Consider the following 27,660-nt stretch of genomic DNA (forward strand, 5'->3'; position numbering starts at 1 on the left):
ATTTATCAACCTTTTCAGGAACTGGTCACTGATGTTTTCATTAACCAGTGAAGTAAGAAAATGTAGAGGTGACTCAGAACAGGAACAAGCTCAGGAGCACAGGTTTTGAGAAGAATTGTTACTTGGCATCAAGATTGCTCAGAATTCATCTAACATCCTTCTGTTGGAAGGCCACAGGTGGCGTTGAGCAGAGTGTATTGTTTTTATAGAAGTTTGTTTACCACAATTGTAATACAAGAGTTATAAAAAAAAGTAGGATGCTAGTAAGTTAGTTTTATTTTTAGCTGAGGATTCATTACAACCATTAGGTGCAGCTAGTAGCTTTGGCAAGAGACCAGAATGCTTACTATCATTTGGGCAAGAAGTAAATTTCTACTCTTAGCTTGCTCAATGTTTAATTATTGTTTTACAATTGTTGCAAGCTTTAATACAGCCATTAAATGAAGCTGGAGATTTTGATACAAGCCAGTTGTGATATTCTGATCTTGGAGCAGACATTGGAATCAAAAGATTTAAAACAGAAATTCAACCAAGGAAAAGAAGAATAGAAATGATGCAGGTCATCCATTTTTGCATTCTTATAATGCCAAACAACATAATTCTGAGAATGGCCATGAGAGGGTAAGAGGAAGGGGAGGGAGGGAGGGGGGAGAGAGAGTACACAACTCCATTTGAACATTACATAAAAATATATAATTGTATTAATAATTTATGGATCTTAATAATTGTAGTAATGTTGATTATAACACAAATGTATACAATCCAAGAGTTTCCATTAGTTTAACACACTCAAATTTGACTTATAGAAGGCGAATGGAGAGGGAAGGAGGGATAGAGGCATTAAACCCTACCTCTATGCATAAGCTAGAAAAGTGTTACTTCCGTGATTTATTTCTATTTAAATGGGTTGGTCACTCACACACTAGCAAGGCTTTTGTGGATTTATTGGATGATTGTTTTCTAAATCAGCATGTTCGGGAGGCAACTAGAGGGAGCAGTACTCTTGATTTGATTATTAGTAGTGATTCTTCATGCATTAAGAATCTGCAGATACATGAACCACTAGGTGGCAGTGATCATAGTGTGCTGAAGTGGGATCTACTCAAGGAGGTAACTACCATCAGGGGCAAAGGGAAGGGTTATTGCTTTCGTAAAGGTGACTATGATGGTCTGAGACAGTATTTAAATTCTATACAGTGGGACCAACTGATGATGTTACCAACAGCAAACTCAAAATGGGAAGCATTCAAAGAACTTATCTTGGAAGCTACTAGGCTTTACATACCAACTAAGAAATATTGTTCGAAGTTTAGGCCTAAGTGGATGTGAGATGAACTAATGAGACATTAGCATTAGTAGAGGCATATGATGCAAGAAAGCAAGCTTATTCAGCATCAGCCAAAAAAAAAAAAAAAAACACACACCACACCCATTTCACCCCTCCGTTCGTTCGAAATACCTGTCCAGTTGAGCCTTAAATTTGTTTAGACTATCAATGCCCTCTGAGGTGATTTTATGCCCTCTGAGGTGATTATTCTAAGCAAGATGAAGAATCCCATTGGCATTGAGCATGCTTAAACCATTCAAAGCCTTATACACCTCTATCAGATCACCTTGCCGGTGCCTAGTCTCCAGACTCTGTAATTTGCAAAACTTAAGCCTTTCTTCGTAAGAGCAACCCTTTGTTCCATTCACTAATCTTGTTGCCCTTCTCTGTACCCGTTCCAGCAGCTCTACATCCTTCTTGAAATGAGGCCTCCAGACCTGTATACAGTACTCAAGATGTGGCCTAACCATTGCCTTATACAAGGGAATAATCACCTCCTTATCCCTGCTAGAAAAATTCCTGTATATCATTGACAAGACACCATGAGCTACTCTTGCAGATCGTCTGCACTGCTCAGAGAACATCATATCTGCCTGCACAATTACCCCCAGGTCCTTTTCATTGTCCACCACTGTCAGTGTAGTACCGCAGAGTTGATACGTTGCTCTGTCAATGTTAAACTTCATTTGTCACCTCTCAGCCCATCTGTTCAACCTTTCCAGATCCTGTTGCAGCAGCATAGCGTCAGTAGTGTCCTTAACAACCCTGTCAACCTTTGTATCATCTGCAAACTTGGACACTAAACTTGATATACCATCATCAGTATCATTCATAAATACAGAAAACAACAATGGACCCAACACTGAACCCTGAGGAACTCCACTAATAACATTAGTCCACGTTGAGCAGTGTCCATTGATTACCACTCTCTGTCTTCTGCCAATTAACCATCCCCTTATCCATAGCAGCAATTTGCCTCCAATGCCACACTGCTCCAATTTGTGCAGCAGTCTTCCATGTGCAACAGTATCAAAAGCCTTTCTAAGATCCAAATATATAATATCAAAGTTATTCCCTGCATCCAGTTCTTTTGTGACTACATCATAGTATCCAATCAAATTGGTCAGGCAAGACCTGCCCTTAACAAAACCATGCTGCATCTGAGCTATAACTGAATTCTTGTCTAGATGATCCTGCAGTGCTTCTTTAACCAGTGCCTCCATTAATATACCTGGAACAGAAGTTAAACTAACAGGTCTATAATTACTTGTGTCAGCCTTTGATCCTCCTTTGTGAATTGGGGTTACATTTGCACATCTCCAGTCTATGGGTACCTCCCCTGAGTCCAAAGAAGCACTCATAATTATGACTAGGGGTTTGCTTACTTCCTTTGCTGCTCCTTTAATATAACTGGATAGATCCCATCCACCCCAGGTGCCTTTCTTGTGTTTATCTTCAACAATTTCTCGTCCACTTTCCTCTCTGTTATTACAAAATCATCTAGCTCACTGCCAATGTTTACTTTACCTACGTCATTCTCCTTCCTGAATAACTCCTCATGCGTGAATGTAGATGCAAAATACTCGTTTAGATTGTTAGCCACCTCAGCAGGATCCTCAACTGTTGAACCATCAATATCCAGTGGACCAATCTGATTCATCCCTTTCCTTCTTGAGTTTAAATAGGTAAAGAACTCTTTTCTGTTTTTCTTTGCATCCTTTGCCAAGGATTTTTCGTAGTCTGCCTTTGCCTGCCTAATCTCCTTTGTGACTTGGTTACAGACCAACTTATATATATCATAGGCTTCCATGTCACCCATTAATTTGTATGTATTCCATGCATTTTTATTCTCTGCCACATGTCTCATTAGTTCATCTGACAACCATTTAGGCTTAAACCTTGAACAATATTTCTTAGTTGGTATGTCAAGCCTAGTAGCTTCCAAGAAAAGTTCTTTGAATGCTTCCCATTTTGAATTTGCTGTTGGTAACATCATCAGTTGGTCCCACTATATAGAATCTAAATACTGTCTCAGACCATCGTAGTCGCCTTTACGAAAGCAATAACCCTTCCCTTTACCCCTGATGGTAGGTACCTCTTTGAGTAAATCCCACTTCAGCACACTGTGATCACTGCCACCTAGTGGTTCCTCTATCTGCAGATTCTTAATGCATGAAGAATCACTACTGATAAATAAATCAAGAGTATTACTCCCTCTAGTTGCCTTCTGAACATGCTGATGTAGAAAACAATCATCCAATAAATCATCCAAGTGAGTGACCAACTCACAAATTCCGGTCAATATCTGGGAAATTAAAATCCCCCATTATAAGACTCTTTGATTTACTGGCCCACTCTATTTCCCTGTACATTTTCTTATTATACTCATCAGAGTCATTAGGCCTATAGCACACTCCTTCTCTCAATTTTGATTTTCCAGTACTTATGTCACACCAAACTGACTTGACACTGCACTGTCCAGCGATGTCGACTGGCTTCACTTCCTTGGATTTTATGTGTTTCTTAACTAATAGCATAACCCCTCCTCCCCTCCTGTCCTGTCTATCCTTTCTATACACATTGTATTCCCCAAATTCCAGTTCCGCATTCCTTATATCTGTGTGACACCACGTCTCTGATATCCCAACAATATCTGCCTTTGATGTTTTGAGCAATACCTCAAATTCATCAAATTTATTTACCAAACTCCTAGCATTGGTGTAAACGCAGGTATACATGCACCTGTTTCTATTCCTAGCTACCCTAACACAACCCATGTGTTTACTTGTACCGCAATGACTCCCAGCAGTCTCTGAAATATCCTGCATCTTGTTTTTCAGGCTTCTGGTCATTTCAATAGAAGCAGTGCAAGAATCACTTCCACCTCTGCCAGTGGCTACTGTTAATTTATTAGTCCTTGTATCCCCCCCAACTAGCAGTTTTCTGACCCTCCTAACATTGCCTGGACAGCATCAGCAAAAATTCTTGCACCCTTTCTATTTAAGTGTATCCCATCCCTGTAGAAGCAATCTCTTCTGTGAACAAGTACAGTCCAGGCTGAAAAAAATTCTACCCCTTGAGCCTTGCACAATCCCTCCAGGGCCGAATTGATCGACAAGACTCTCATCATATACTCCCTCCTATCGTGTCTGGGCAGAATTGCAGACACTTTCAAATTCAACCCTAATTCACGGCTTTTTTTCAACAGTGACCTGTACTTGCTAAGTAATTCGGCCGGTCTCCTACTCTTAATATCATTAGTGCCAACGTGTACAACTATATCACCTTTTGTGCCCTTAAAAGATGATATCCGCTCTACAACGTCATCAACCTTTGTCCCTGGCAGACATACCCTGGTCCTATTCCACCTATGCTTTTTACAAAGCACGTTCCCCGTTTCCCTGACAATAGAGTCACCAACAACTACTAGTTCCTGTGGGACCAGCGCATTCTGCCTAGGGGGGGCCTGCCTCTGTGTTTCCTGATGACCAAGTGCAAGCTCTGGCATTGATGTGGGCAGCTGAGAGCTTGATGGGCCCCTCAATTTATTTCCTTCGAGGGCATCCACCCTGTCCTTCAAGCTCTCATAAAGGCCCATAACAACGCTGAGTTCTCGCCTGATTTCCTTGCACTCCTTACATCGTGCACACACAGAGACATCCCCCTTGGCAGTATCATGTCCCGTACCCTACTGCTCCGCAAACATATGGCAGAGAAGAAAAATGCATGGGATACATATAAATTAACATGTGACACAAAGGCCTATGATAGATATAAGTTGATCTGTAACCAAGTTACAAAGGAGGTGGCGCCTCCGTAGCCAGGTGGGAAGGAGCAGCAGTGCATAGCACAAGCTTTTTGATTAGACCTGGGTTCGAGCCCGTCACCACCAAATATGGAGGATGCGGAAAGGTCAGGGAATGACCACCGCATATCCCGGAGCAATATGGCCTTAGTTGCTAATGCTCCTAAAAACCAAACAACAACAACAACAACAACAAAGGAGGTTAGGCAGACGAAGGCAGATTACGAAAAATCTTTGGCAAGGGATGCAAAGAAAAACAGCAAGGAGTTCTTTACTTATGTAAACACTAGAAGGAAGGGGATGAATCAGATTGGTCCACTTGATATCGATGTTTCAACTGTTCATGATCCTGCTCAGGTAGCTAACAAACTAAATCAATATTTTGCATCTACATTCACACATGAGGAGTTATTCAGGAAGGGGAATGCCATAGATGAAGTAAACACAGGCAATGAGCTAGATGATCTTGTAATAATTGAGAATAAAGTGGAGGAGAAATTGTTGAAGATAAATACAAGAAAGGCATCTGGGGTGGATGGGATCTATCCAGTTATATTAAAGGAGGCAGCAAAGGAAGTAAGCAAACCCTTAGCCATAATTATGAGAGCTTCCTTGGACTCAGGGGAGGTACCCACACACTGGAGATGTGCAAATGTAACCCCACTTCACAAAGGAGGATCAAAGGCTGACACAAGTAATTATAGACTTGTGAGTTTAACTTCTGTTCCAGGAAAATTAATGAAAGCACTGGTTAAAGAAGCACTGCAGGATCATCTTGACAAGAATTCAGTTATAGCTTGGACACAGCATGGTTTTGTTAAGTGAAGGTCTTGCCTGACCAATTTGATTGGATACTATGATGTAGTCACAAAAGAATTGGTTGCAGGGAATAACTTTGATATTATATATTTGGATCTTAGAAAGGCTTATGATACTGTTGCACATGGAAGACTGCTGCACAAATTGGAGCAGTGTGGCACTGGTGACAAATTGTTGCTATGGATAAAGGGATGGTTGAGTGGCAGAAGACAGAGAGTGGTAATTAATGGAGACTGCTCATTGTGGACTAATGTTATTAATGGAGTCCCTCAGGGTTCAGTGTTGGGTCCATTGTTGTTTTCTGTATTTATAAATAATATTGATGATGGCATATCAAGCTTATTGTCCAAGTTTGCAGACGATTCAAAGTTTGGCAGGGTTGTTAAGGACGCTACTGACACTATGCTACTGCAACAGGATCTGGAAAGGTTGAGCAGATGGACTGAGAGGTGGCAAATGAAGTTTAACATTGACAAATGTAAAGTAATACATATGGGAAACAGCAACCCAGAGCAACGTATCAACTCTGTGGTACTACACTGACAGTGGTAGAGAATGAAAAGGACCTGGGGGTAATTGTGCAGGTAGATATGAAGTTCTCTGAGCAGTGCAGACGGGCTGCAAGAGTAGCTCATGGTGTCTTATCAGTGATATACAGGAATTTTTCTAGCAGGGATAGGGAGGTGATTATTCCCTTGTATAAGGCAATGATCAGGCCTCACTTTGAGTACTGTATACAGGTCTGGAGGCCTGATTTCAAGAAGGATGGAAAGCTGCTGGAACGAGTACAGAGAAGGGCAACAAGGTTAGTGAACGGAATGAAGGGTTGCTCTTACGAAGAAAGGCTTAAGTTTTGCAAATTACAGTGTCTGGAGACTAGGCACCAGCGAGGTGATCTGATAGAGGTGTACAAAGTGTTGAATGGTTTAAGCACACTCAATGCTGATGGGATACTGCCTCTTGCTTAGAATAATCACCTGAGAGGGCATAATTCAAATTGAGGAAAGAAAGACAGATGTAGGATAGATGTGCGAAAATTTGCCTTTAGCCAGCGGGTAGTTGGTTGGTGGAACAGACTTCCATCCCTTGTTGTGGAAGTTGATAGCCTAAATAAATTTAAGGCTCAGCTGGACAGGTATTTCGGTCGAACGTTGGGGTGAAGTGGAAGGTTTTTTTTTTTTTTTTGGCTGATGCTGCGTAAGCTTGCTTTCTTGCATCATATGCCTCTACTAATGCTAATGCTAAAATTGTACTGTAATAACTGTTTGCATTCACAAAAACTCATATACTCTATTAACTTGTAACTTCTTAAATCTAATTCACCTCTTCTGTATATTGTAATAAAAATATTATTTTTAAATCTTATTATTAAAAACAGTTTTTAAATCTTGTATAAATCATATGGTCATGCATTTTTGGGGTGAACATTTTATTTTTGGGAACCTGTCCTCTTGTTATATCATTATATCTATTTGGAAATTGCCCCTGACTTATGAACTCCTTGATAGGAGTGCAAGAGCAATTGAATTGAGAGGTTACTGTAGCTAGTTTGCATTGCTCTTCATAATTAGAAAGTCCTTTCTGGGTGGGCAGTCTTGTGCTAATATACCTGAGCACTGCAGGATTTTTAATTTTGATATAGAGATATGAGTACGACAGAAAAACTACTGAGTTTGAAAGGGGATAAGTTCCTTGGTATAGATGATATTTACATGGTTGTATTGCACAAAACTGAAAGGAATTTTGTAAACTTTTAGGGTTAATCATGAGGTCATCACTAAACTCATTGGCAGTCACCCTCGGATTGTAAAACTATCACTGTTCAAATACATATGGTGAGGGGACTAAGAATTATATAGGTATTCAATTGTTTGTCCACTTTATTCTGCTCACAAATATAAGTTGGTAGGGTTGTTAATGGCAGTACTCCATGGAACAGGATCTGGAAAGGTTGAGCAGATGGGCTGAGGTGGCAACTGAACTTTAACATTGACAAATAAAAAGTACTGCATATGGGTAGCAGTAACCTCAGAGTAATGTATCAACTGGGTGGTACTACACTCGGATAGTGGAGAATGAAAAGGACCTGGGGGGTAATTGTGCAGTCAGATATGAAGTTTTTTGAGAAGTGCAGATAGACTGGAAGAGTAGCTCATGGTGTCTTGTCAATGATATACAGGAATTTTTCTAGCAGGGATAAGGAGGTGATTATTCCCTTGTATAAGGTAATGGTTAGGCCACATCTTGAGTACTGTATACAGGTCTGGAGGCCTCATTTCAAGAAGGATGTAGAGCTGCTGGAACGAGTACAGAGAAGGGCAACAAGATTAGTGAATGGAACAAAGGGGTGCTCTTACGAAGAAAGGCTTAAGTTTTGCAAATTACAGTGTCTGGAGACTAGGCACCAGCGAGGTGATCTGATAGAGGTGTACAAAGCCTTGAATGGTTTGAGCATGCTCAATGCTGATGGGATTCTTCCTCTTGCTCAGAGTAATCACCTGAGAGGGCATAAATTCAAATTGAGGAAAGACAGATGTAGGATAGATGTGCGGAAATTTGCCTTTAGCCAACAGGTGGTTGGCAGGTGGAGCAGACTTCCATCCCTTGTCGTGGAAGTTGATAGCCTAAATAAGTTTAAGGCTCAGCTGGACAGGTATTTGGAACGAACAGAGGGGTGAAGTGGAAGTGGTTATTTTTTATTTATTTATTTTACTTTATTATTTTTTTTTTTTTGGCTGATACTGCATAAGCTTGCTTTCTTGCATCATATGCCTCTACTAATGCTAATGCCTTCAAATTCAGTTAATATTTCCTCTTTTCTATCATCACTTTCGTCTTTATCAAAGGAACCTTCATTTTCCTTTTCACTTTCACTCTCATTTCTTTCTCTTTTAATGGATTGTTTAAAACTGCCTGTTCTAGGCCTAAATTCATCTTTTCAACATGATTGTTCACTATCTTGATATCTAGAGGTTCCTGTATATCCTTCTCCATTACATTCCTAGCAGACAAAGACTGTTTTATGAAGAGAAAGGCCAGAAGCCCCTTGATCATAACCAATGCATCTTCATTGCCTCCTATTCCTTAATATTTATCCTTCGGAGATAATATTCCTTTCCTTCTAGACTGTGCAGCCATTTTAAACAAGACAGGAAAATACCCACCGACACCATCACACCACACCCTATATATGATGTGTGGCAATAAAGTGCCTGTGTTAGATCTGCTAGTGTTAGATTAATAGTAATGAAGGTGCCAGACCCTGCCAATAGAAGGCAAAAGAGTAAGGCAAATATGACATAATGTGTTTGTTAATATGATGATGTGCTCAGACTAGTGCAATAAAAAGAATACAAAGTATTTTCTTTGTATTCTTTTTGGGAGAGTATAGTGGGTGGTTGATTTGTACAATGCTATGTTTCATCAGAATTTTCTTCACAAGTACAGAATGGATAGGAGGATTTTATAGAGCACTTCCTATTTGCACTTTTAAACTGTCTACTTATCACAGACTAGCATTAGCATTAGTAGAGGCATATGATGCAAGAAAGCAAGCTTATGCAGCGTCAGCCAAAAAAAAAAAAAAAAAAATAAAAAAAAATCCACTTCACCTCTGTTTGTTCGAAATACCTGTCGAGCTGAGCCTTAAATTTATTTAGTCTGTCAACTTCCACAACAAGGGATGGAACTCTGTTCCACCAATCAACTACCTGCTGGCTAAAGGCAAATTTCTGCACATCTATCCTACGTCTGTCTTTCCTCAATTTGAATTTATGCCCTCTCAGGTGATTATTCTGAGCAAGAGGCAGAATCCCATCAGCATTGAGCATGCTCAAACCATTCAAGGCTTTATACACCTCTATCAGATCACCTTGCCGGTGCCTAGTCTCCAGACACTGTAATTTGCAAAATTTAAGCCTTTCTTCGTAAGAGCAACCTTTTGTTCCATTCAACTAATCTTGTTGCCCTTCTCTACACTCGTTCCAGCAGCTCTACATCCTTCTTGAAATGAGGCCTCCAGACCTGTATACAGTACTCAAGGTGTGGCCTGACCATTGCCTTATACAAGGGAATAATCACCTCCTTATCTCTGCTAGAAAAATTCCTGTATATCGTTGATAAGACACAATGAGCTACTCTTGCAGCCCGTCTGCACTGCTCAGAGAACTTCATATCTGCCTGCACAACCACCCCCAGGTCCCTTTCATTCTCTACCACTATCAGTGTAGTACCACAGAGTTGATACGTTTCTCTGGGGTTGCTGTTTCCCATATGTGTAGTACTTTACATTTGTCAATGTTAAACTTCATTTGTCACCTCTCAGCCCATCTGCTCAACCTTTCCAGATCCTGCTGCAGCAGCGTAGTGTCATTAATGTCCTTAACAACCCTGCCAACCTTTGTATCGTCTGCAAACTTGGACATTAAGTTTGATATACCATCATCAATATTATTTATAAATACAAAAAACAATAATGGATCCAACACTGAAACCTGAAGGTCTCCACTAATAAACATTAGTCTATGATGAGCAGTGTCCATTGATTACCACTCTCTGTTTTTTCCCCCTCAACCACCCCTTTATTCATAGCAGCAATTTGCTTCCAATGCCACACTGCTCCAATTTGTGCAGCAGTCTTCCATGTGCAACAGTATCAAAAGCCTTTCTAAGATCCAAGTATATAATATCAAAGTTATTCCCTGCATCCAGTTCTTTTGTGACTACATCATAGTATTCAATCAAATTAGTGAGAAAAGACTTCCCCTTAACAAACCCATGCTGTGTCCGAGCTATAACTGAAGTCTTGTCTAGATGATCCTGCAGTGCTTCTTTAACCAGTGCCTCCATTAATTTTCCTGGAACAGAAGTTAAACTCACAGGTCTATAATTACTTGTGTCAGCCTTTGATCCTCCTTTGTGAATTGGGGTCACATTTGCACATCTCCAGTCTACGGGCACCTCCCCTGAGTCCAAGGAAGCTCTCTCATAATTATGGCTAATGGTTTGCTTACTTCCTTTGCTGCCTCCTTTAAAACTAGATAGATCCCATCCACCCCAGGTGCCTTTCTTGTGTTTATCTTCAACAATTTCTCCTCCACTTTACTCTCAGTTATTACAAGGTTATCTAGCTTACTGCCAGAGTTGAATACACCTCTGGCATTCCCCTCGCTGAATAACTCATCATGTGTGAATGTCGATGCAAAATATTTATTTAGTTTGTTAGCTACCTGAGCAGGGTCATCAACAGTTGACCCATCGATATCAAGTGGACCAATCTGATTCATCCCTTTCTTTCTAGAGTTTACATAAGTAAAGAACTCTTTGCTGTTTTTCTTTACATCCCTTGCCAAAGATTTCTCATAATCTGCCTTCGCCTGCCTAACCTCCTTTGTAACTTGGTTACAGATCAACTTATATCTATCATTGGCTTCTGTGTCACGTGTTAATTTATATATATCCCATGCATTTTTCTTCTCTGCCATATGTCTCATTAGTTCATCTGACATCCATTTAGGCCTAAACCTTGAACAATATTTCTTAGTTGGTATGTCAAGCCTAGTAGCTTCCAAGAAAAGTTCTTTGAATGCTTCCCATTTTGAATTTGCTGTTGGTAACATCATCAGTTGGTCCCACTGTATAGAATCTAAATACTGTCTCAGACCATCGTAGTCGCCTTTACGAAAGCAATAACCCTTCCCTTTACCCCTGATGGTAGTTACCTCTTTGAGTAAATCCCACTTCAGCACACTGTGATCACTGCCACCTAGTGGTTCCTCTATCTGCAGATTCTTAATGCATGAAGAATCACTACTGATAAATAAATCAAGAGTATTACTCCCTCTAGTTGCCTTCTGAACATGCTGATGTAGAAAACAATCATCCAATAAATCATCCAAGTGAGTGACCAACTCACAAATTCCGGTCAATATCTGGGAAATTAAAATCCCCCATTATAAGACTCTTTGATTTACTGGCCCACTCTATTTCCCTGTACATTTTCTTATTATACTCATCAGAGTCATTAGGCCTATAGCACACTCCTTCTCTCAATTTTGATTTTCCAGTACTTATGTCACACCAAACTGACTTGACACTGCACTGTCCAGCGATGTCGACTGGCTTCACTTCCTTTGATTTTGTGTTTCTTAACTAATAGCACAACCCCTCCTTGCTTCCTATCCTGTCTATCCTTTCTGTAGATGTTGTACTCCCCGAATTCCAGTTCTGCATTCCTTATATCTGTGTGACACCATGTTTCTGATATCCCAACAATATCTGCCTTTGATGCTTTGAGCAATACCTCAAATTCATCAAATTTATTTACCAAACTCCTAGCATTGGTGTACATGCAAGTATACATGCACCTGTTCTTTTTCTTAGCTACCCTAACACAACCCACGTGTTTACTTTTACCGTAATGACTCCCAGCAGTCTCTGAAATATCCTGTATCTTGTTTTCCAGGCTTCTACTCATTCCAATAGAAGCAGTGCAAGAATCGCTTTCACCTCTGCCAGTTGCTACTGTTAATCTATTGGTCCTTGTATCCCTCCAAGCTAGCAGTTTTCCGACCCACCTAACACTGCCTCGATAGCATCAGCAAATATTCTTGCACCCTTTCTATTTAAGTGTATCCCATCCCTGTAGAAGCAGTCACTTCTGTTAACAAGCACAGACCAGGCTGAGAAAAATTCTACCCCTTGAGCCTTGCACAATCTTTCCAGGGCCGAATTGATCGACAAGGCTCTCATCATATACTCCCTCCTATCGTGTCTGGGCAGAATTGCAGACACTTTCAAATTCAACCCTAATTCACGGCTTTTTTTCAACAGTGACCTGTACTTGTTAAGTAATTCTGCCGGTCTCCTACTCTTAATATCATTAGTGCCAATGTGTACAACTATATCACCTTTTGTGCCCTTAAAAGATGATATCCGCTCTACAACGTCATCAGCCTTTGCCCCTGGCAGACATACCCTGTTCCTGTTCCACCTATCCTTTTTACAATGCATGTTCCCCATTTCCCTGACAATAGAGTCACCGACAACTAGTCCCTGAAGCATTCTCTTGATGATATCAGCTTTCCTCCCTGGCTAGCTGGGACCTCTGATTTGTCTCATTTTGAGCATGTTTGACTATTAATGAGATTTGAACTTATGGCCATGCCTTAACATGCCCAAAGCATTGTTTTAAAGAAGGGGTTAACACATGTGAAGTAATATTCCTCAAGACAATACAAGCACCTTTTGACTGATTGTCAGGGGTCATTCTTTTACTATAGAGTGAGATATATACTGAGGTATGATCTTTTCTGCATTAAATAAAGATCTAATATCATTTTTTCTAATAATTTCTTTCCTTTATTCATGAGAAATCGGATTTTATACACTAAAAACTAGGCAAAATATGTATGCAAATATATAAAGAAATATATGAAACTATATTTCAGTTTAACACAACACTATCATATTCAATGACAATTTTTACATTATTACCTATATTATAACATATTTATTACACATTTATTTATTAAATGAATTACAGTTTCTTTATATTCAGGATTTAAAACTGAATTTACAGATAAACAATATTGTAAGACTGTGATATTTTCAGTTAATTAAAGCATATTTCTAAGTTTAATATGTGAAAACTGATCAAATTAATGAAATATGCAGTGTTGCTAGGAATATTCATGTTATATGTACTTATATGTATTAATAATTAAAATGGCCACAATATACATTTGCATATGCACATATACAAATGCATATAAACAAATGACTACTTATGATTATTTCTATACCAAAGCTCAGATAAATTAATATGCACTTTTAGAGTTGGGACCACTTTTATGACACTGAATGTATCGAATCATAGTATGTGTTTTCAAGTTTATAAGAAATTGTTTTAATAATGATATTATTTTCTAAACTTTCAGGGTGCAGCTCTTAGAGCTTTTCATATGTATGAAGATCCTCAGAACTATTATTTGACAGATATGTGTGGTAAGTATACCATTGTTAATACAACTGAATGGTTGTATAATAAGAAAAATGTGCATTTGTTTTTTGAACCATCTTGTACAGTATTGTACAAGATAATCAAAAAATAAAAGGTAATTCAAATAAAGGTAACCTTCTTCAAATAAAGATAAAATAAAAAAACAACTAACCAAAAAGTTAATTTGGTTGTTTTCTTATTTTACTTTTTATTTATTTTTTGGAGCACTCTGTATAACATTGGAACCTCAAATGGTCAAGTTCTAAAGTGGAGGTCTGTGAACTGTAATATATGGGCCACTTTTGATATATGTGATGATTTCATTTAAGTTTTATGATAAGATATTATTCTAAGAGTTTGATGATAAAGAAAATTGCACTGAGTACTGCATTAGGAATGGTAATTTATTAATAACCCAAATATTTCTAGACTGACTGCACAGTTCCTTTTCAAAGCACTGATACTATGTTCTATGTGTGAAACATTAAAGCCAAGCTCAGATATACAGGGTGTCTCAAAAATACATGGCATAACTTCAGGAATGAGTTCCTCATATGTAGACAATAAAAATATTTTATATCAACATAGTTCTGGAAATGCTTGGTTTCCTAGTTTTGAAGGTCTGTCTATGACACTTAACTGTTCACATCACCTTATAGTAATTGTTCAAAATGTCCACCTTCTGCCTGAATACAGGCCTCACATCAACATATCATGGATTCGCGATGCCAAATTCCTGGCATGTTTCGTATTGTCTCATAACCTGCCACAATTCGATTGTGGAGAGTTTCCACATCAGCTACTGGAGTTGAATACACCACTGACTTTAAATGGCCCTGCAAGAAGAAATCTAGTGGGTTTAAATCAGTGAGCGTGGAGGCCAGGCAGTCGGTCCACCTCTACCTATCCACCCACCAGGAAACCTTCGATTCAGGTAATTGCGGGCTAGGTGGCTGAACTGTTTCGGAGAGCCATCGTGCATGAAGTGTGCTTGTTGATGAATGATCAGTGCCGTGTTGTCCAAGAAATCAGGCATGTTGTTTTCCAGAAAGTTCTGTATGCCTGCTCTGTGAGTTTGTTTGGAAGTATGTGGGGCCCATATAACTTATCACCAAAAACATCCGCCCAGATGTTGAGGCTAACCGCTGTTGGTGATGTGATGGAAGAATTGCATGTGGGTTTTCCTCAGCCCATACATGCTGATTGTGAAAGTTTTGGATTCTGTCTCGTGTGAACTGTGCTTCATCTGTGAATATCACTAAGGCAGGAAAGTGAGGAGTTGTACCATACTGCTGCAAGAACCACTGGCAGAACATTACTCGCACAAGGTAATCTGCTGGTGACAAGGCCTGTACCCATTGCAGATGGTAAGAATACAGTTTGTTTTCTCGCAACACTCTCCAACTAGTCGAACGTTGAACAGCCAGTTGCATTGCTATTCTGCGTGTGCTGATTCCAGGAGTGGCATGCACAACATCCAAAATCTCCTCCTCTATTTCAGGAGTTGTAGATCTTGGTCATCCTCTGTCGGCAGCACGAGGAAGATCCCATGTTCACAAAGGTGGTGATGGATACCATCAAATGTTTTCCTGTCTGGACATTTTCATTCTGGGAACCTTTTGTGGTACAAACGACAAGCCTCCAGAGCATTGCCATCTGCCAAACTGTACATAAAGTGCATATCCACTTGCTTGTGATTTGAGTACATGGTCTGAATGGAAAACCACCAGATTCTCTCAGTATCTTGTGATGAAGGAATCATCTGCGGGAGATAAGACATTCTGGTTAATAACTCGGGAACCAAGCATTTCCGGAACTATGTTGATATAAAATATTTTTATTGTCTACATATGAGGAACTCATTCCTGAAGTTATGCCGTATATTTTTGAGACACCCTGTATAATGAATATGCTATTATATACTTGGCCCATGGTTAGGGGCTGCCTTCAGATCATATGAGCAAGAATTTAGTAAATATTTAAACTGATATTAAATTGACTACTGTAGACATTTCAGCGACTTGAGAACATGAGTAGTGGGACGCATTCACACCAAACGTTGACGTCCATAAACATATTATTTAGAGTTTCAAGAAGAGAGAGTAAAATCAGTTAATTCCTTTTAGAAGTACACCAATGAAATTTTTAGGCTAAACCAAGGATGGTGAACAACTTTCCATTGGAAAAAAAAAAAAAAAGGCAGTTGATTAAGCAAAATTTGAATTACTTTAAAATTGAAAAAATTGTAGGTTAGTGGAAATGTTTCTCAGGAAGCTAACTGCTGCAGTAGTATACCAGTAGTACACAGTACACAGTGGCCTCTGTAGCCAAGTTGTCAGAGAGGGAGTGCAGTAGCAAGCGCTCTTTGAGTAGACTGAGGTTCAAGCCCCTGACTGCTAAATAAGGTCAATCTGCCAACTCGCACTGGACCAGCATGGCAGATTATGGTCCATTTCCCTTAAGGAAATGGACCATAATCTGCATTATCAACCCACTGCAGAAGGAGGCTTCCATCCTGCAGTGAATTGATAATGACTGCAGTTTACCTTTTTCACACAGTATACCAGTGCCATTACTGAGAGAAATATATTAAAAATTTTCATATATATCTTGTTGTGCAAAAATAGATGATCTAAAGACCATTGATATTTATGAAGGTTAATCCAATTTTACAAATTTTATTTAAATCTTCTGTTGGTATCACCTTTAAGTGTACTAATAAGCAGATTTTTTTATTACATAAAAATTATTAACATTTGTTTTCTTTTTATTTCAAATCAGTTATTATTTGTGTTTAATATTTCTTTATTTTATTCTTTAGTTTATTATTTATATTTATCTGATGAAGTAGGTGAAATTGTTTCTTACTTGGCCTTGGCAATTACTTGAAAATAAAAGTCAAAGTAGGAGCCATTGTTATAGATATAATATATATCTATAACAATTTTTATATTTTATTTAAATCTGAAGGAGTTCTGATTAATATTAGAAGTGTTTTATTAAGTCCATACTGAACAAATTTATGACAATATGAACATGATTTTATAACATAACTTTATATCATAATTCATAATGTAATTTTATAGCATAGTGTGTACTACCATTGCATAATCTGGGAATAGTGTATTGTCATTATTTTTCTAATTTATCTGATAGTTTAGCTTGGTATTTGATTTAAGATTAAGCTAAAATCATGTTTCAGAATACAGCAGCAAAACAAAGAGCTCGAGGCAGTGGAATGCTCTAGGTCAAAGAAGAATTGCCAAGGGGCAGTTCTCCTATGAATCAGCCTTATAATATGTGCCCTACTCCTTTCCTGTTTGCAAAGCATCTGTAGCAGGACATAATACAGCCAAAGGGGATGCCACTGGGTTTTTGCATCAAAGAGTGTGAGGAGACTGAGTGCACATTCATTATTCTGTTCGGTAAATATGAGAGCTCAAAGAACAGGGTTGATGCCCTTGAAAGAGTTAAACTGAGGGACTCATTAACCAGTCATCTACTCTGCTCTATGCTAGAGCCTACACTTGTGCATCAGACAACATATTGGCATCCCCAAAGACAGAAACTTCTGGTCCCACAGGAAATAACTATTGTCAGGGAAACAGGAAATATATTGTACAAAAGGGATAGGTGAAATAGGATCTGGGTATGTCTGGCAGCAGGCCAGGACAAAAATTAATGATGTTGAACAGATACAGTGGCACTCAAAAAAATTGCATCACTTGTAAAATTTGCTGAATTTCAGTAAAATCTGACAATATATCATATATGTTTTGTAATAGCATTACCCCATTGCACCATCCATCTCTCTTAGTCAACTTTGCACCATAAAAACCTAAATCAAATCAAATCCAAACCATCTATCTCTAGCAAACTCTCTTAGATGATGTCATGTACTGTACATGACAGCAAGGCACAATATGGCCTTAGCAGCCCTTGTGCCATTAAACAACAAACCAACAACAACATGACAGCATCACCCAAACATGTTAGGATTACTAAGAGCAAAAAAAGGGGCATTGATTTTACATTATTGCTAGGAGTATAGTAAATAAATTTGTTGAATTTGAAATATTAAGTAATCAAATACGGACATTGTAGAGATATCAAAAATATAGTACCATTCAGACTTAGAGAAAGTGGAATTTGAATATGATACATACGGTGTGTCCAGAAAAGACATTTTTTGTTTATTTATGTTGTGTTGGCTGTTCTATTCCAGAAATAAATTTAACTGTGTTATTGTTTTAGTAATGGCCATTCAATGTATTATAATGCAGTGTTGTGTTATTTGAACATGTTGTTATCATTGGCCACTTAGCCCTGGTGCACAGGAACTGCTACCAGTTTTCTGTGTAAAAAAAAAAAAGGTTTTCTGTGGTTAAGAAGCACATAAAATTAAGACAGTGACATGGGTAGCCAGTGTAACGTTTAGTGAGTTTGGTGTAGCATTAGCACTGGGGGAAACAAAAATGAGAGTAGGAGTATGTTATAGGCCAAATGACTGATACATATATTGAACAGCTATATAAACAAATAGAATAGGCCATTAAATCATAAAATCTGAAATGAGGGATTATAACTCTCAACCTATTGACCAGATCTTGTGGGTTTAGTATTTGTATTGGAAGTCACAAACAAGGAAGCAAGCTTCCATGCATTGTCAATATAAGAAAAAAATAAATAAACCCTATGAACCTCACTCCATCCCCTTCAGTGATTTATATTTTAATTAGCTATTGTTAGTGACTCTGTCGTTAGGGAAATGAGAAATATATTTTGCAATAGGTGGAATAGGACCAGGGTATGTTTGCCATGGGCAAAAGTTGACATAGAGCAGCAATAATCTTTTAAGAACACAAAAGGTAATACTTTGTGCAGTTATCAATGATACTAAAAATATCAGATCTGAGTAATCACTTAACAAGTAGAGGGCAATGTTGAGATCAGCTTCAACTTCTCGAAAATCTGCTACCAATTCCTTAAATGCCGATCTTCAGGTAATTCTCCAGTGGGGCAAAGACAACTTAGTTGATTTCAACCCTTCTAAAACTCAGTCTTGTCTTATATCTTGCAAAAAGGATTCTTCTGCTCCTATGCTTATCTTTAGTGACACTCCGATTTCTAGGCAAAATGATATATCTCTTTTGGGGATTACCCTGACTTCTAATCTCTCTTGGCACAAGCACATTACAAATATTGCTTCCTCTGCATCTAAAAACTTGGTTTTCTCTTTCGCTCTCAGCATTACTTTTCTTCCAACAGCTGCTCACTCTGTATAAATTGCAAATCTGCCTTACTATGGAATATTGTTCCCACATCTGGGGTGGTGCCCCCAAAACCTCTCTCAGGCTTCTTGATTCCATTCAGAAGAGGGCAGTTAGGTTAATTAATGATTCATCTCTAACAGAGTCTCTCCACTCACTTTCTCATAGACGTACTGTTTCTGCTGCATGCCTCTTCTACAGATACTTCCATGGGGACTGTTCTTCTGAATTGGCTTCTATAATTCCCGCTCTCTCTTTCAAAACAGTCCGAACATGTGCTGCCACCAGCCAGCATCCATTTACTGTCCAACTTCAAACCCACAGAACCAACTTTTCATCTTCCTCATTTATTCATTCAACTGCCGTTTTCTGGAACAACCTTCCTTCATACATATTTCCTGAAAATTACAATCTACAGAAGTTCAAGTCCAGTGTCAACAAATACCTTCTTTCATCTTCTCAACCTCCAACCCAAGCACGGTACTAAGTACTATAGGTTCTAATACCTCTTGTGTTTGGGGTTCACATAAAAAAAAAAGAGAGAAAAAGTAACAAATTAGGATTAAATTTGAAAGTGTCTGCAATTGATGAATTTGAGGTATTGCTCAAAACATCAAAGGCAGATATTGTGGGGATTTCAGAGACGTGGTGTCACACGGATATAAGAAATGCAGAACTGGAATTTGGGGAGTACAATGTCTACAGAAAGGATAGACAGGATAGGAAGGGAGGAGGGGTTATGCTATTAGTTAAAAAACACATAAAATCCAAGGAAGTGAAGCCAGTCGACATCGCTGGACAGTGCAGTGTCGAGTCAGTTTGGTGTGACATAAGCATTGGGAGATCAAAATTGAGAGTAGGAGTGTGCTATAGGCCTAATGACTCTGATGAGTATAATAAGAAACTGTTCGGAGAAATAGAGTGGGCCAGTAAATCAGAGAGTCTTATAATGGGGGATTTTAATTTCCCAGATATTGACTGGAATTTGGGGGCTGGTCACTCACACAGTAGCAAGGCTTTTGTGGATTTATTGGATGATTGTTTTCTACATCAGCATGTTCGGGAGGCAACTAGAGGGAGTAATACTCTTGATTTGATTATCAGTAGTGATTCTTCATGCATTAAGAATCTGCAGATAAATGAACCACTTGGTGGCAGTGATCACAGTGTGCTGAAGTGGGAGTTACTCAAAGAGGTAACTACCATTAGGGGTAAAGGGAAGGGGTATTGCTTTCGTAAAGGCGACTACAATGGACTGAGACAGTATTTAAATTCTATACAGTGGGATCAACTGATGATATTGCCAACAGCAAATTCAAAATGGGAAGCATTCAAAGAACTTATCGTGGAAGCTACTAGGCTTTACATACCAACTAAGAAATATTGTTCAAGGTTTAGGCCTAAATGGTTGTCAGATGAACTAATGAGGCATATGGCAGAGAAGAAAAATGCATGGGATACATACAAATTAACACGTGACACGGACGCCTATGATAGATACAAGTTGATCTGTAACCAAGTTACAAAGGAGGTTAGGCAGGCGAAGGCAGATTACGAGAGATCCTTGGCAAGGGATGCGAAGAAAAACAGCAAAGAGTTCTTTACTTATGTAAACTCTAGAAGGAAGGGGATGAATCAGATTGGTCCACTTGAGATCGATGGGTCAACTGTTGATGACCCTGCTCGGGTAGCTAACAAACTAAATGAATATTTTGCATCGACATTCACACATGAGGAGTTATTCAGCGAGGGGAATGCCAGAGGTGTATTCAACTCTAGCAGTAAGCTAGAGAATCTTGTAATAACTGAGAGCAAAGTGGAGGAGAAATTGTTGAAGATAAACACAAGAAAGGCACCTGGGGTGGATGGGATCTATCCAGTTATATTAAAGGAGGCAGCAAAGGAGGTAAGCAAACCCTTAGCCATAATTATGAGAGCTTCCTTGGACTCAGGGGAGGTACCCATTGACTGGAGATGTGCAAATGTGACCCCAATTCACAAAGGGGGATCAAAGGCTGACACAAGTAATTATAGACCTGTGAGTTTAACTTCTGTTCCCGGAAAATTAATGGAGTCACTGGTGAAAGAAGCACTGCAGGATCATCTAGACAAGACTTCAGTTATAGCTAGGACACAGCATGGTTTTGTTAAGGGGAAGTCTTGCCTGACCAATTTGATTGGATACTATGATGCAGTCACAAAAGAACTGGATGCAGGGAATAACTTTGATATTATATACTTGGATCTTAGAAAGGCTTTTGATACTGTTGCACATGGAAGACTGCTGCACAAATTGGAGCAGTGTGGCATTGGAGGCAAGTTGCTGCTATGGATAAAGGGGTGGTTGAGGGGGAGAAGACAGAGAGTGGTAATCAATGGACACTGCTCATCGTGGACTAATGTTATTAGTGGAGTCCCTCAGGGTTCAGTATTGGGGCCTTTATTGTTTTCTGTATTTATAAATGATATTGATGATGGTATATCAGGCTTAATGTCCAAGTTTGCAGACGATACGAAGGTTGGCAGGGTTGTCAAGGACACTACTGACACTATGCTGCTGCAACAGGATTTGGAAAGGTTGAGCAGATGGGCTTCGAGGTGGCAAATGAAGTTTAACATTGACAAATGTAAAGTACTACATATGGGAAACAGCAACCCCAGAGCAACGTATCAACTCTGTGGTACTACACTGACAGTGGTAGAGAATGAAAGGGACCTGGGGGTGGTGGTGCAGGCAGATATGAAGTTCTCTGAGCAGTGCAGACGAGCTGCAAGAGTAGCTCATGGTGTATTGTCAATGATATATAGGAATTTTTCTAGCAGGGATAAGGAGGTGATTATTCCCTTGTATAAGGCAATGGTCAGGCCACACCTAGAGTACTGTATACAGGCCTGGAGGCCTCATTTCAGGAAGGATGTAGAGCTGCTGGAACGAGTACAGAGAAGGGCAACTAGATTGGTGAATGGGACAAAGGGGTTCTCTTACGAAGAAAGGCTTAAGTTTTGCAAATTACAGTGTCTGGAAACTAGGCACCAGCGGGGTGATCTGATAGAGGTGTACAAAGCCTTGAATGGTTTGAGCATGCTCAATGCTGATGGGATTCTTCCTCTAGCTCAGAAAAATCACCTGAGAGGGCATAAATTCAAATTGAGGAAAGACAGATGTAGGATAGATGTGCGGAAATTTGCCTTTAGCCAGCGGGTGGTTGGTGGGTGGAACAGACTTCCATCCCTTGTTGTGGAAGTTGATAGCCTAAATAAGTTTAAGGCTCAGCTGGACAGGTATTTCGAACGAACAGAGGGGTGAAGTGGAAGTGGTTATTTTTATTTATTTATGTTACTTTTTTTTTTTTTTTTTTTTTGGCTGATGCTGCATAAGCTTGCTTTCTTGCATCAAATGCCTCTACTAATGCTAATGCTAATGCTAATGCAATTCTGTTTGTACATGGTTAGAAGGAGTGGATAATGAGAGCCTTTGCCATCAGTTTGGTGCTGGAGAGAGACTGGAAGGCTTGTGGGGCAAACTATTTCTCAGCCTGGTCTGTGCTTTTGTTGCCAGGAGAGATGATTTTTACAGGGACTGGATATACTTAAATAGAAGGGTTACAAGGATATTTTCTGTTGCTATCAAGCCAGTTTTAGGTGTTGTTGTTGTTTGTTTGTTATTTGGTTTTTAGGAGCATTAGCAACTAAGGCCATATTGTTCCGGGAATATGCAGTGGATGCAGAAAGGTCATTCCCTGACCTTTCTGCATCCTCTGTATTTGGTGGTGACGGGATCGAACCCCGGTCTATTCAAGAAGCGTGTGTTACGCACTGCTGCTCCTTCCCACCTGGCTATGGAGGCACCAGTTTTAGGTGGGTCAGACAACTGCTACTTTGGGGAAGATACACTGACTACTATATTAACAACTGCTGCAGGTAAAGGTGAAAGTTGTTCTTATGCTGCTTCTATTGGGACATACAACAGCCTGGAAAGCAAGGTGTCAGGGATTACAAGGGCTGCTGGTGTTCTCCTCAAACAAGCAGATACATGGAACATTATGGGAAGAATTTGAGCCACTGAAGAAACGGATGCTTGCCCATGAAACAAATGTAATTGACAGCATGTCAGGGAGTCAAGTATCTTGTGCCAGCCAAGTGATTCATCCCCAATTTAGATCCCAGAATAGAATACTCAAGCGCATACTGCTTGGGTTGACTGGGAGAATCTATTATCGGGGAAATGGGTAACATTTTTTTGTAGTAAAGGTAGGTGGACCAGAACCAGGGTGTGTTTGCTGGGAGCAACAATTGATGGTGTTGCCAACAGATTGTCAGATTTTAAGGTGGGTAAAGAGAGCATTATTCATATTGGGACTAACAATATTAAAGAAACAAGGTCATATTAAAGAAACATTAAAGTCAGGTCCTAAATTTAATATTGTTTAATATTAGACAATATTAAAGTTAGGACCTGACTATTTGTTGGATAAATAATGGACCATGCTAAAAAAATGCTGCAAGCTAAGTCAGAATGCATATTGTGTATGCAATCCTGCCCAGACACGATACGAATGATTATATGCTTGAAAGCCTTTTGAATTTACCCAAGACTTAAGTGACTCTGCAAGGCTCTAGGGGAGAAATTTTTTTCAACATAACCCACATTTATAGGTAGAAGGAATTTATTTTGTAGAGATGGTATCCATTTGAACAAAGGTGTTGCAAGGGTTTTTGCCAGTATCATTGAGGATACCTTAAGGGTGCAGGGAAAACTGATAGTTGGGAGGGAGAAGGGTAATATAGACATGCATTTATCTGATGATATGGATCAAAGAACAAAGTAATGGTTGCACACAATTCAAGAATTCTTGTTTACTGCTGCAACAACCAGTGTTGACGATTTTCTGAGGGTGGCAACATTTCAAATAAACAGGAAGATAAAGCTAGGGAAACTAGCCTAAATAACTTAAAGGGTGTGTTGGGATAGTACACTAGAGAAGAATACTTGGTCAGGAGCATTGTCAACACTGTATGTGAATTGGAACTCCTGGTTAGGACAACTAATGCTGACATAATAGGGCCAACAGAAACATATGCCACCTGGAAATTGTGGTTGATGAGTTCCATTATGAAATTATAATCTTTTTAGGAAAGACAGGGAAGATAAAAGGAGTGGTGAGGCCCTGCTTCTAATCAAAAGCCTTTTTTTTTAAATTAAAACCCCAAACACAAAAGGTATTAAAAGCTATATCGTACTTAGTACCATGCATGGGTTGGAAGGTGACTAGAAGAAAGAAGATACTTGTTGACATTAGACTTAAACTTTTATAAATTGTAATTTTCACGAAATACGTATGAAGGAAGGTTGTTCCAGAAAATGGAAGTTGAAGGAATAAATGAGGAAGAAGAAAAGTTGGTTCTGTGAGTTTCAAGTTTGATAGTAAAAGGACGTTGACTGGCTGTAGCACATGTTCGGACTGCTTTGGAAGAGAGAGCAGGAATTATAGAAACCAATTCAGAAGAACAGTGCCCGTGGAAGTATCTATAGAAAAGGCATGCAGCAGAACCAGAATGTCTGTGTGACAGAAAGTGGAGAGATGTCATTAGAGATGAGTCATTAATTAATCTAACTGACCTCTTTTGAATGGAATCTAGAAGCCTGAGAGAGGTTTTGTTCCCACACCTAAGATGTGGGAACAATATTCCATGCTAGGATGGATATAGCTGTTTAGAAGATAAGTAATGCCAAGAGTGAAAGAGAAAATCCATTTTTTTAGATGCAGAGGAAGCAATATTTGTAATGTCTTATGCCAAGAGAGATTAGAAGTCAGGGTAATCCCCAATAGAGATATATGATCTTGCCTGGAAATAGGAGTGTCATCAAAGATAAGCATAGGAGCAGAAGAATCCTTTTTGCGAGATATAAGACAAGACTGAGTTTTAGAAGGATTGAAATCAACTTAGTTATCATTGCCCCACTGGAGAATTACTTGGAAATCAGCAATTTAAGGAATTGGTAGTGGATATTTGAGAAGTTGAAGCTGTTTGAGCAGGGCAAGGTTTCTCAAACTGGAAGGCGGAATGCAATATGCTATCATCAGCAGAACTATGGATAGGATTTCCAGTTAATGGAATAAGGGCATTAATATACAAGAGGAAAAGTGTGGGAGAAAGAACAGGGCCTTGGGGAACACCAGAATTAGTGGAGAAGTTAAAAGACAGAGAGCCATCTACCATCATCCACACTTGAGTGGTCAGAGAGAAAACTGGATACCCAATTACATGAAACAGTTGGCAAACCATAAGATGGAAGCTTATTTAGAAGGTCTTTATGCCAAACAGCCTTTGAAATGTCAAGGGCAACTGCTTAAGTTTCACCAAACTTTTCCATCGAATTTGTGTAAAAGATGGGTAACATATGCCAGAATATCACCAGTGGATCGACATTGACAGAATCCATACTGGCGATCATTGATCAGATGGAAGGTTTATAGACAGTTTAAGAGTTGGTGGTTAATTGTTTTCTGCGTTACTTTAGGAAGAATAGAGGTGATTGCAATGGGACAATAATTGAATTGAAGGGATTTGTCGCCTCTTTTAAGAACTAGCTTGGTATGGGCAAATTTCCAAGCAAAAGGAAAAACACATTTGGAATAAGGAAATGAAAAAAGGCAACACAACAGGAGTAAATTCCCATCAGCACCTATAGCTTTCTTAGCATCAATATCGTTGAAAATCCTTACATCTTTTGACAAAAGATCATAGGAGGCATTGAATGGAATGTACCGGGAATGGTGGGAGGTGGTTTACCAAGATCATTAATGCATGAGTTGAAAGAAAAATAGGATGCTAGTAGGTGAGCTTTATCCTTGGCTGAAGTGGCGTTAGAACCATCTGATTTAGACAGAGGTGGGAACGGAGTTAGGCAAAAGTTGCGACCAATAGCTTTGGCAAGAGACCACAATGCTCTGCTACCATTTGGACAAGAAGCAAGTTTTCTACTCTTAGCCTGTTCAAAATATAGTTTGGACTGATTAATAACTGCTTTACAACTGTTGCGGGCTTTGGTGTAGGCAGAAAGTGAACTTGGAGATTTGGATATGAGCTAATTATGATATGCAACATTCTTCTCTTGAACAGCCTTAGCACATTTATTGGAAAACTAAGGTTTAGATAAAGAATGAGATTTTAAGGTGGAGTGTGGAATAAAGGATTCCATTCCTACACAAATAATTTCACTGACATGATCTGGGCAGATGTTGACATCAGAAGTTTTGAAACAGTAATCCGACCAAGGAAAAGAAGAAAAGAAATCATGTAGATCATCCCATTTTGCATTCTTGTAATGCCCAACAACACAAGGTTGGAAATGGCCTTGAGAGAAAGGCTCCATTGGAGAAGAGACCATCAGCATGTTGTGATCTGAGATGCCTAGAGGACCACTCGCCTCGACCGTGTACTTAGAAGAGTCATTTGTGAGAAAAAGATTTAAGCATGTTGGCTGTATGGTTAGGATTGTCTGGTATTCTGGTAGGTAAATGTACAATCTGTGTGAGGTCATTAGTAATTAGGCTTGAGTTACTAAGAGTAAAAACAAGTGCACATATACTTGTGTGTACACTAATCCTAGGGATATAGTATACAAATCTGATGAAATGTAATAAGAGATTAAACAACAATGCACCCTATATAAATTTAAAGGCAAAAAATTATTGAGTTTATTGAAACAAGCTGAAAAGAAAACTTTACAGAAAACATTCCACTAACCCAACCATTTAGAGGGCCAATTTTGATTATACAGTCCATTCCGGTTATTTGGGACACATCAGGACTAGTGCATTTTGGCCTGATTAAGCGTCTGCCCCAATTATCCGAAATTTCACGTAAATAGTTAAAAATACAATGTACCCCCCCCCCCCATTTTCTTTTTACAATTAGTTCACTGTACAATCAAATTCAATTATTACTTTTTTATTATTTTTTTTTTTTTTATCTTTTTATTTTTATTTTTTTTTTATTATTTATTTATTTATTTTTATTTTTTAGGCCCTTGCCACCGAAATCTTAGGAAATTAGGTGGCAGGGCCTGCCAGAGTACTTACTTCTAATGCGATCCCTCTATGCCTGACCTGCCTCCTCGAGGATAGTGTGGGCAACGGGGGTGGGGGGGTCTCACTAGGGGCCCAACAGCTAAAAGGTCAGAGGAACAACACAACACAACATGACACTACACAACATAAACATGTACCTTACACCTTTTAAAATCTCTGGCCTTCACAATGTTCTGTGTTTCACAAACAGAGTACACAAAACGGAGATGGGGGAAACCCCTGGGGCTGTTAGACAATGAACACTTTACACTTTGTACAATCAAATCACGTTATGACGAATTCAACATAGTAAAGTACCATTCACTATACGATGTACAGTAAGCGCCGGTCATCGTGATCACGTT

At 39.1% G+C, this 27,660-nt stretch overlaps 1 protein-coding gene across 1 annotated transcript in view; it reads left to right on the forward strand.

Annotated features, from left to right (window-relative positions):
• Positions 1 to 27,660, forward strand: part of LOC150084454 (diacylglycerol kinase theta-like) — a 457,615-nt gene that overhangs the window by 228,405 nt on the left and 201,550 nt on the right. The window contains exon 11 of the mRNA XM_090376240.1: positions 13,889 to 13,955. Within this exon, the coding sequence (XP_090232366.1) occupies positions 13,889 to 13,955 (67 nt within the window). The remainder of the gene's footprint in view (positions 1 to 13,888; positions 13,956 to 27,660) is intronic.

Source organism: Mastigoproctus giganteus, chromosome 6, assembly GCF_048544385.1.
Source record: "Mastigoproctus giganteus isolate SK-2022 chromosome 6, ASM4854438v1, whole genome shotgun sequence".
NCBI classification, from domain to species: domain Eukaryota; kingdom Metazoa; phylum Arthropoda; class Arachnida; order Uropygi; family Thelyphonidae; genus Mastigoproctus; species Mastigoproctus giganteus.